Source organism: Ciona robusta, unplaced genomic scaffold, assembly GCF_009617815.1.
Source record: "Ciona robusta unplaced genomic scaffold, ASM961781v2 AP042765.1".
NCBI lineage: Eukaryota > Metazoa > Chordata > Ascidiacea > Phlebobranchia > Cionidae > Ciona > Ciona robusta.
The window spans coordinates 35,980-45,916 of record NW_028323144.1 but is presented as its reverse complement, the minus strand read 5'-3'; the positions used below and the strand labels follow the sequence as shown (position 1 = coordinate 45,916).

General features: G+C 48.3%; 5 protein-coding genes and 2 non-coding genes across 7 annotated transcripts; 4 read left to right on the top strand and 3 right to left on the bottom strand.

The window, feature by feature from the left end:
* Nucleotides 1-1,487: 1,487 nt before the first annotated feature.
* Nucleotides 1,488-1,681, bottom strand: LOC149722681 (U2 spliceosomal RNA). The gene has a single exon (XR_016387252.1). It is a non-coding gene; the product is annotated as a U2 spliceosomal RNA (small nuclear RNA).
* A 395-nt stretch (nt 1,682-2,076) lies between these two features.
* Nucleotides 2,077-2,183, bottom strand: LOC149722680 (U6 spliceosomal RNA). The gene has a single exon (XR_016387256.1). It is a non-coding gene; the product is annotated as a U6 spliceosomal RNA (small nuclear RNA).
* Nucleotides 2,079-6,597, bottom strand: LOC149722676 (histone H2A type 1). The gene has a single exon (XM_089893712.1). The coding sequence runs from the start codon at nt 6,595-6,597 to the stop codon at nt 6,220-6,222; it is 378 nt and encodes a 125-aa protein (XP_089749838.1). The 3' UTR covers nt 2,079-6,219.
* Nucleotides 2,878-3,506, top strand: LOC149722679 (histone H1.0-like). The gene has a single exon (XM_089893710.1). It carries the CDS (start codon nt 2,878-2,880, stop codon nt 3,436-3,438), a length of 561 nt encoding a protein of 186 aa, XP_089749836.1. The 3' UTR covers nt 3,439-3,506.
* LOC149722678 (histone H4) lies at nt 4,915-5,273 on the top strand. Its single transcript, XM_089893714.1, has one exon. The coding sequence runs from the start codon at nt 4,915-4,917 to the stop codon at nt 5,224-5,226; it is 312 nt and encodes a 103-aa protein (XP_089749840.1). The 3' UTR covers nt 5,227-5,273.
* Nucleotides 5,509-6,149, top strand: LOC149722677 (histone H3). The gene has a single exon (XM_089893711.1). The coding sequence runs from the start codon at nt 5,509-5,511 to the stop codon at nt 5,917-5,919; it is 411 nt and encodes a 136-aa protein (XP_089749837.1). The 3' UTR covers nt 5,920-6,149.
* A 421-nt stretch (nt 6,598-7,018) lies between the features above and the next one.
* Nucleotides 7,019-7,459, top strand: LOC149722675 (histone H2B.1-like). Its single transcript, XM_089893713.1, has one exon. The coding sequence runs from the start codon at nt 7,019-7,021 to the stop codon at nt 7,379-7,381; it is 363 nt and encodes a 120-aa protein (XP_089749839.1). The 3' UTR covers nt 7,382-7,459.
* Nucleotides 7,460-9,937: the final 2,478 nt, after the last annotated feature.

Genomic DNA, 9,937 nt, shown 5'->3' with positions numbered 1-9,937 from the left:
AAGTCAAGTCAAGTCAAGTCAAGTCAAGTCAAGTCAAGTCAAGTCAAGTCAAGTCAAGTCAAGTCAAGTCAAGTCAAGTCAAGTCAAGTCAAGTCAAGTCAAGTCAAGTCAAGTCAAGTCAAGTCAAGTCAAGTCAAGTCAAGTCAAGTCAAGTCAAGTCAAGTCAAGTCAAGTCAAGTCAAGTCAAGTCAAGTCAAGTCAAGTCAAGTCAAGTCAAGTCAAGTCAAGTCAAGTCAAGTCAAGTCAAGTCAAGTCAAGTCAAGTCAAGTCAAGTCAAGTCAAGTCAAGTCAAGTCAAGTCAAGTCAAGTCAAGTCAAGTCAAGTCAAGTCAAGTCAAGTCAAGTCAAGTCAAGTCAAGTCAAGTCAAGTCAAGTCAAGTCAAGTCAAGTCAAGTCAAGTCAAGTCAAGTCAAGTCAAGTCAAGTCAAGTCAAGTCAAGTCAAGTCAAGTCAAGTCACGTTCACGGCACGGCATGGCAAATGTAGAGGACTGCTTGATGTGTAAGGCCCTTTTCAGGGCCACCAATATACATACGAAAGAGTTAATGAGCTTTTAAACGTACTCCGAACGTTTTAAAGTTTCAATTTTTTTCTTGTCCGGCAGCCAAGCCAATCTTCTCTGTACAGTTCCAATTATGGAATTCATTGTGTGATGTAGGTGGCTTGGATGCTTAAGAATTGTCACGGGAAATGTTAAACTTCCCATTTAAGGGCAACCTTCGTTGTTTAAACGTATTACCTTTCATGGGTTGCCTAGGGTCCCAAAAAGTTTGGCCGGACGTATACTTAACGAATTGAATTAAGCACTGTTTGACTTCCTTGAGGCCAGCGCGATCTTCTCTGTAGTTTTCCAATATTGGTACGGGTAAGCTAGAGCCCCACTCTTCACGTCTCGTGTCATGCGATCGGGGATGTTAACTTTTCTTCTCAAGGGCCACTTTAACATTAGGAATTGTCACTCATTCGTTTAACAAACGAACTAGATTATAGCGCTTAAATTCCCCAGTAAACGAAGATTGTTTTTCGACTCCAAGTGAACATGTCCGACATGTTCGGGCATTCTATTTGAATAAGGTAAGAATATGGGCCGAGGCTCAAACTATATTTTATATCGCTGTTCTCAGTCTTTTCTGTATCCCTCCAGCTTTAATGAATGTAATAAAAAACCCTTAGCCTTGATGTCACAAACCCTAACCCCATGCACAGTCGCTATCACTAACCGCGATCCCCCGACGTCACCACCTACCCCTAGCTCCTAATTCCTGTAACCCCCAACTTACAAAATTCCTAACAGTTGCCCATAAATCTATTTTCTGTACATACCGCTTCTTTCTACTGGAAAGTTACACAAGTTTGACTACTTTTTGGACATTTATTCGGGACTGTTTTCTTTGGCAAATTTTACTCTTCGAAAGTGTAAGGCAGGATGGACCTTGCATATATACGGAGAATGTGTTTGTTTATTGGTTTGTTATTATTCCACCGGAGTGGAATGTGGGCCGAACCTGGAGGTACTGCAATACCAGGACAACCCGTGAGCAGGGTGGAGCAAGCTCCAGCACCATGCCCTATGTTCAAAAATCCGATTAATACATAGAGGAAACGAATCGTTTCCGTCCCAGGTATTAAACTGAGAAGAACAGATACTACACTTGATCTTAGCTCAAAGAGCCGAGAAGCGATACCTCTGTAGGTCCTCCGGATCACTTATTCGAGATAAGCGGTTTAAATGCGTTTGCTCTTTGGCGCACCGCGCCCCGGTGGAACTGGGCTATACCAGACACACGGGATAATTTGAATTGATCGAAGTCAAATGATTTCTCCAACAGCGTTTTGCTCTTGGTCCTCCTTATCTTACCTCCTCTTCTCTTTTTTTTGCCACCCTCTCCCCCACAAAAATAAAAATTTTATATATATTTTTTTAAATTCGAACAATAACTAGAAAAATAACAACTGTAACAGCAAGAGGTGCAACAACAATTGATGGAAAAAATGAAACAGCCCTCGGGAATTGTTGTTTTTCTTGCTTTATTAGTAAAAGTACAAAACCAAATTTTGGGTGGGGCCTAAAATAGGGGTAAAATATGGAACGCTTCACGATTTTGCGTGTCATCCTTGCGCAGGGGCCATGCTAATCTTCTCTGTATCGATCCAATTTTAGTATATGTACTGCCGAAGCAAGTACATTTATGCCATAGAACGACATCTAAAATGTCGATTTTTGTTCATCCGAAAACTTTGGACCGAGGGAATCGCATACGCGCAGCCGATAATGTTTGACAGGATACAACAAAAGATTGTGCCTGTTTGACCGCTAGACCGCGCATTCGTCTCGCGTCGAGTTGCGCTGGAGGGAAATGTACAAACGACATATTACGGACGCGAGAAATGGGCAAAATATGGATAAAAAAAGAACAAAAAAGAGTTTCGAAAGAAAAATGGCAGGTTCGAGAGAAAAAAAACAAAGAAAAAGGAGATACGGCAAAAGGAGAGACCCGAGAAAAAGGCAGTTTAAAATAAACAAACAAGGTATAGGACAAAGCATAGGGGAAACTGCAAGCTGGCCACAGCACTTCGTTTCGACCAAAAAAACTGTTTCGCAGAGGTTCGAAACACTGTTTCGCAGAGGTTCGAAACAAACGTTTCGATGAGGTTCGAAAAATTGTTTCGGGTAGGTTCGAACAAACGTTATATATACGCATGAACAAAACTATGACTTTTTCGCATAAGGAGAAAGCATAGGCACGGTCGTTGACTGTCTGGTATGTGAATGGTCTAGAGCGCAGCCAATCGGGACCTCCCGTCGCTCGCGCTCTAGGACGCATCGGTATAAAGGCGTTCGACCCGCGCCTGTAGTTGTTAGTCAATCTATTGTAGTCATGGCAGCAGCAGCAGTTAAATCGAAGGCAGGCAGCAAAGCGGCAGCCCCGCTGCACCCAACTTACCAAGTTATGGTGAAGGCAGCAATCGCAGCCAGCAAAGAGAGGTCGGGGTCGTCGTCGCGACAGGCTGTCGTCAAGTACGTGGTTGCCAATTATAAAGTTAAAGAAGATGCAGCGGCGGCGCGGATCCGTCAATGTTTGCAGCGGCTATCGAAAAAGGGCGAAATTCAGCACACCAAAGGCACAGGCGCTTCTGGGTCGTTCAAAATTGCCAAGGTCGTTAACTCCAAGAAACCAGCAAACAAATCGACAAAGGCGGCCACTTCCAAAAAGACAGCGACTCCCGCCAAGAAAATCCCGGCGGGAAGGAAGAAACTGGCGAGCGGTGCAAAGAAAATAACCACCGCGAAGCGGCCGGCGCCCAAGACGGCGAGCGCCAAGTCGACAAAAAAGACCGCCACCAAACCAAAGAAACCGGCAGCGAAAACGGCAAGTAAACCAAAGCCGCCGCCTACAAAGAAACCAGCGGTCAAAAGAGCAACTAAAGGCAAAAAGTAGTTGCGCAAAATCTACAGCAGAAAACGGCTCTTTTCAGAGCCACCCCAATACCAAAGGAGTGTCACCTATATCGTTACTGAAGTATTAGTGTTTTAAACTGCGCCGCAGCTCGGCGCGACCGACCCCATGCTGCGTTCAGACGGCTACACGACCCCCGCCGTGTCGGGCTACGCCAGCCGTTGCGACATAGCTATAGTGATCGCTGATATGGTGCAATCCAACCCCTCCGTCACTTTTTTCTACGCTGTTTCGACGAGGTTCGAAATAACGCATAGGAAAACCAATAGGCGTTCAGAGCTACATTGCCTTTTAAGCCGTCCGTTTCCTTTTCGTGTTTCGAGAAGGTTCGAAAGTCGAACTTGCAGCCCTGGTTCGCCTTTTTTCCACTCAGTTTCGAGGAGGTTCGAAAAAATGCATGGGAGAACCAATAGACGTTCAGAGCTGCGTTGCCTTTTAGGCCGGACTCTCTCTTTTTGTGTTTCGAGAAGGTTCGAAAATCGTACTTGCAGCCCTCGTTCGCTTTTTTTCAACTGTGTTTCGAGGAGGTTCGAAAGAATGCATAGGAGAACCAATAGCCGGGCAGCGCCACAACGCTCTTTAAAGCTGTTTCGCTCATATCTTCTGTTTCGAGAAGGTTCGAAACATCTTGCCGCCAAAAAAACGGACGAAGCGACCTTTCGTAAACGTATTGCGAACGATTTGGCTTTCGGAAGAGCATCGTTTCTCTGCTGTTGCCGTGTCGTGCGACCAGCGACCTGCTGCATCATGTTGCGACGCTCCCCTGCTGAGCCATGTCGCGCGACGGTCAACCACTGTATATTGTCGCGCGATCGGCCCCCCTGCCGCGTCGGTCCGGCGGCAGTCGGTGTCGCGCGACCGGCCCCCCTGCCGCGTCGGTCTGGCGGCAGTCGGTGTCGCGCGACCGGCCCACCTGTAGCGACGGTCTGGCGGCAGTCGGTGTCGCGCGACCGGCCCACCTGTCGCGTCGGTCTGGCTGCAGTCGCTTTGCGCGACCCACCCGTTGCCTTCGTTCGGCTGCCCGCCGCTGTGTCGGGCTACGTCGCCCGTTGCGACATAGCCGAACTGATCGCTGAAATGGTGCAATCCAACCTCTCAGCCGCTTTTTTCTACGCTGTTTCGACGAGGTTCGTAATAATGCATGGGAAAACCAATAGGCGTTCGGAGCCGCATTGCCTTTTAAGCCGTCCTCTCTCTTTTTGTGTTTCGAGAAGGTTCGAATATCGAACCTGCAGGTCTCGTTCGCTTTTTTCTTTTTGTTTCGAGGAGGTTCGAAAGAATGCATTGAAGAACCAATGGCCGATCGGTCTGCACTGTTATTTCCTTGCACCTTTTGTTTCGATAAGGTTCGTAAGCGGGCTATATATTCTCTGGGCGAGCCAATCGCTGCTGTTAGTTACGCTGTACGTGTCCTGAGTTGCTGTATTTCTGTAGAAAAGCTGTACTGTCAAAGAAATAATGTCCGGACGAGGAAAAGGAGGCAAGGGTTTAGGAAAGGGAGGAGCGAAGCGCCATCGCAAAGTGCTGCGAGATAACATCCAAGGCATAACCAAGCCTGCGATTCGAAGGTTGGCTCGTCGTGGAGGCGTCAAGCGAATTTCTGGTCTCATCTACGAAGAGACAAGGGGCGTCCTTAAAGTGTTCTTGGAGAACGTGATCCGTGATGCTGTCACCTACACCGAGCACGCCAAGCGCAAGACCGTCACCGCCCTCGACGTCGTCTATGCTCTCAAGAGGCAAGGACGTACTCTATACGGTTTCGGCGGCTAGACTGAAACCACCCACAATTTCGACCGGCCCTTTTCAGGGCCACCCATTTTTGTACAAAGAGAAATTCTGCTTGCTGCTTCGGCCGTTGGCGACGCGCGGAACTTGCGACGTTCGATGTCTGAAAATTTTACCCGTCGCCCGATTACAACGAAGGCTAGAACTGCGCCGCGCACCTAGGCTCCTGATTGGTTGTCAGGCCTTATCCAATTAGATCGCCGCTCGTTGTGTATAAGAACCGACCCCCGTCGAGGTAACGAGCACATTCAAAGTTTAGCAGGAGTTATGGCACGAACCAAGCAGACAGCACGAAAATCCACGGGAGGCAAAGCTCCGCGCAAGCAGCTGGCGACGAAGGCCGCCAGGAAGAGTGCACCCGCAACAGGCGGTGTGAAGAAGCCTCACCGATACCGACCGGGTACAGTCGCGTTGCGCGAAATCCGTCGGTACCAGAAATCGACAGAGCTGCTCATTCGCAAGTTGCCGTTCCAGCGTCTTGTTCGCGAGATCGCGCAGGATTTCAAGACCGACCTGCGATTTCAGAGCAGCGCCGTCATGGCACTTCAAGAAGCGAGCGAAGCATATTTGGTCGGGCTTTTCGAGGACACCAACCTTTGCGCCATCCACGCAAAGCGTGTGACCATCATGCCGAAAGACATTCAACTGGCTCGTCGAATCCGTGGAGAGCGAGCTTAGACCCCAATCTGTTCTACCACTCATAAACGGCTCTTTTCAGAGCCACCCAAACTTGCCAAAGAGATCACTGTGTTTTTATTTTAATGTAAAATGTAGTCGAGTGCCGATGTACGTCGGGCCGACGTTTAGTAAAAGTACTGTGTCGGTGAAAACTTGTACGGTTGCGCAAAACATTTGCTGCAAAGTATCGTTCGTTTAAAACTCGGGCAAGTAAAATTACAACCGATAAACGGCATCTCTTTAATTGAAATATGGGTGGCCCTGAAAAGAGCCGTTTGTTTTGTTACGAAGGACTGCAATTTAAGCTTTCTTCTGGGTCTTTTTAGGCAAGAGCACAGCTTGAATGTTGGGTAGCACTCCGCCCTGCGCGATGGTTACTTTTCCCAATAGCTTGTTCAACTCTTCGTCGTTTCGCACAGCAAGCTGAAGGTGCCTGGGAATAATTCTGGTCTTCTTGTTGTCACGGGCAGCATTGCCGGCCAACTCTAGCACTTCGGCGCTAAGATACTCGAGAACAGCAGCCAAGTAAACCGGTGCGCCGGCCCCAACTCGTTCAGAGTAGTGACCATTTCGCAGCAGTCTGTGAACCCGACCGACTGGAAACTGCAGGCCTGCTCTCGACGACCGACTTTTTGGCTTCGCCTTGGATTTTCCTCCGCCTTTTCCTCGTCCTGACATTCTGTTAGTTTGATCTGTCTAATGGTCTATGAATACCGAATCGGCGGTCGCCCACCTTATATACCGAGGGAAAAAATCGACAGCAGCCTTAGGATTTTGCGAGAGCGCCGCGGCGACCAATGGGAGGCGAAGAAAAATATAACAAAGGCTTCTCTCGATCCTCATTTGCATGTGCGTCACAAAAAAGATCGACAGCAGCCTCAGAGCCGTGCGAGAGAGCCGCAGCGACCAATGAGATGCGAGGAAAATTATAACGGAGGCTGCTCTCGATCCTCATTTGCATGCACGTCACGAAAAAAGTCGACAGCAGCCCCAGAACCAATGAGGTGCGAGGAAGAATATAACAGAGGCTTCTTTCGATCCTCATTTGCATGCCGGTTACTATAAGTTCAAGCGATTCGTTGGCAACGTATCATTCGAAATGGCACCCTCAGGCAAAGGAACGAAGAAAGCTGTGAAGAAAGCGGCGCCGGCCGACCAGAAAAAGAAGCGAAGACAGAAGCGCAAGGAGAGCTTCTCCATCTATGTGTACAAAGTGCTGAAGCAAGTACACCCCGACACTGGCATCTCCAGCAAAGCGATGAGCATCATGAACTCGTTCGTCAACGACATTTTCGAGCGCATATCGCAGGAGTCGTCAAAACTATCAACCTACAACAAGCGTACCACCATCAGCAGTCGGGAGATCCAAACCGCAGTGCGTCTGCTACTACCCGGTGAGCTCGCAAAGCACGCCGTCTCCGAAGGAACCAAAGCCGTGACAAAGTACACCAGCTCCAAGTGAGAAGTACCCACGGAACCATCACTCTGCAAACGGCTCTTTTCAGAGCCACCCAATTCAGTAAACGAGATGCAATCTTAAGCGGCGCCATTTTGTCATGTCGCTTTCAGGTTGTTGCGTCGCCAATTGACGCGGCATGTGAACGAACCAATCACGCCGCACTAAGAAAGCGGGAAAATCCTAACGGTCGCGTGTAGGTGGTGTCATGACAGGTCAAGGAAAGGGTACGCTAGGTCAGCGGTATTTGAAGTCTAACCGCAATTGGTTAGGCGATTGTCCAATAAAGCGTTTCCGCGGGGGTATTTAAAACGAAATGCCCTTGAAAATGATGTTAAATTGTCAGTGTCAGTTCAAGAAGCCTCAGGTCAGGTCAGAAAGCCAGCTCAGGTCAACCCGCCGCCATTGTTGCGTCTAGTCGCACCGCCCGCCGCCGCGCGACAGCCCCCTGCCGTGTAATGTCGCGCTGCCTCGTCGCTCGACAGCCGCCCGCTGTGCAATGTCGCGCCGCCTCGTCGTCGCTGCTCGACGGCCCCCTGCTGTACAATGTCGTGCGAGCGACCACCTGCTGCGTCGCGCCGCCCGCAGACATGCTGTCCACCCGTCGCGCATCCCTTCTGTTTCGAGGAGGTTCGACATAATGTACAGAAAACCAATAGGCGTCGGCGCCGTACAGCCTTTCAAGCTGGCCACTTTCTCTTTCTTGTTTCGAGAAGGTTCGAAAGTCAAGACTGCAGGCAAGCTCTCGATCGTTTTTTTCCGTTGTTTCGAGAAGGTTCGAAAGGATACATTGCCAAACCAATAGGCGCACTGTTTGTTAGGACTGATTTCTTGCACTTGTGTTTCGGGAAGGTTCGAGTCTTGCTGCGCAAACGTGTTACAAACGTTTTCCGCATTGGCAACAGCTTTGTTTCTTTGATGTTTCCATGTCGCGCGACCGTCCCACCTGCCGCGTCGCGCTGTCGGCCGCGCCATGTGGGCCGACCCATCAACTGCTCTCGAAGCGTCAGGTAAACGTTTTATAAACGAAAAGTGGCGGCGACAAAAGAATCTTCGACGGTTTAAAACCGCTTACGTTTTGCAAAAGTTTCCCCATCAAAAAAGGTGGCGCATTTTTTTAATAAATCGAGCGCCGAGCAGGAGAAGCTTCGACGTTTTGAAAACGTATTCTTTACGTTTTGAAAACGTTTTTACCACGGGAAGTGGTGGCGCTCTTTGTAATTAATAGAGCGCCGAGCACATGATTCCCCGACGTTCCGAAAACGTACTTTTTTCGTTTTTAACACATTTCCACCAAGAAAAGTGGTGGCGCTATATCTAATTAATCCTCTTTACACGCGGCGCCACGCGTCATGTCTCGTATTGCGATACCACACCAGGGGTTAATGTCTGGCCATGTCCACACGCAGCGCCGCTCACAAGGGGCCATGTCTGGCTGTCTGGCCATTGTCACACGCAGCGCCACGCGTCATGGGCCATGTCTGCCACGTTGCCAAACGCAACACCCACGGGCCAGCGCCACGTTGCCACACGCCACACCACGGGCCATGTCAAAACGTTCAAAAGTCAGTCAAGTCAAGTCAAGTCAAGTCAAGTCAAGTCAAGTCAAGTCAAGTCAAGTCAAGTCAAGTCAAGTCAAGTCAAGTCAAGTCAAGTCAAGTCAAGTCAAGTCAAGTCAAGTCAAGTCAAGTCAAGTCAAGTCAAGTCAAGTCAAGTCAAGTCAAGTCAAGTCAAGTCAAGTCAAGTCAAGTCAAGTCAAGTCAAGTCAAGTCAAGTCAAGTCAAGTCAAGTCAAGTCAAGTCAAGTCAAGTCAAGTCAAGTCAAGTCAAGTCAAGTCAAGTCAAGTCAAGTCAAGTCAAGTCAAGTCAAGTCAAGTCAAGTCAAGTCAAGTCAAGTCAAGTCAAGTCAAGTCAAGTCAAGTCAAGTCAAGTCAAGTCAAGTCAAGTCAAGTCAAGTCAAGTCAAGTCAAGTCAAGTCAAGTCAAGTCAAGTCAAGTCAAGTCAAGTCAAGTCAAGTCAAGTCAAGTCAAGTCAAGTCAAGTCAAGTCAAGTCAAGTCAAGTCAAGTCAAGTCAAGTCAAGTCAAGTCAAGTCAAGTCAAGTCAAGTCAAGTCAAGTCAAGTCAAGTCAAGTCAAGTCAAGTCAAGTCAAGTCAAGTCAAGTCAAGTCAAGTCAAGTCAAGTCAAGTCAAGTCAAGTCAAGTCAAGTCAAGTCAAGTCAAGTCAAGTCAAGTCAAGTCAAGTCAAGTCAAGTCAAGTCAAGTCAAGTCAAGTCAAGTCAAGTCAAGTCAAGTCAAGTCAAGTCAAGTCAAGTCAAGTCAAGTCAAGTCAAGTCAAGTCAAGTCAAGTCACGTTCACGGCACGGCATGGCAAATGTAGAGGACTGCTTGATGTGTAAGGCCCTTTTCAGGGCCACCAATATACATACGAAAGAGTTAATGAGCTTTTAAACGTACTCCGAACGTTTTAAAGTTTCAATTTTTTTCTTGTCCGGCAGCCAAGCCAATCTTCTCTGTACAGTTCCAATTATGGAATTCATTGTGTGATGTAGGTGGCTTGGATGCT

What these genes read in the sequence shown, in the direction of transcription:
- LOC149722679 (XM_089893710.1), top strand. Translation starts at nt 2,878, where the DNA reads ATGGCAGCAGCAGCAGTTAAATCGAAGGCAGGCAGCAAAGCGGCAGCC.
- LOC149722678 (XM_089893714.1), top strand. Translation starts at nt 4,915, where the DNA reads ATGTCCGGACGAGGAAAAGGAGGCAAGGGTTTAGGAAAGGGAGGAGCG.
- LOC149722677 (XM_089893711.1), top strand. Translation starts at nt 5,509, where the DNA reads ATGGCACGAACCAAGCAGACAGCACGAAAATCCACGGGAGGCAAAGCT.
- LOC149722676 (XM_089893712.1), bottom strand. Translation starts at nt 6,597, where the DNA reads ATGTCAGGACGAGGAAAAGGCGGAGGAAAATCCAAGGCGAAGCCAAAA.
- LOC149722675 (XM_089893713.1), top strand. Translation starts at nt 7,019, where the DNA reads ATGGCACCCTCAGGCAAAGGAACGAAGAAAGCTGTGAAGAAAGCGGCG.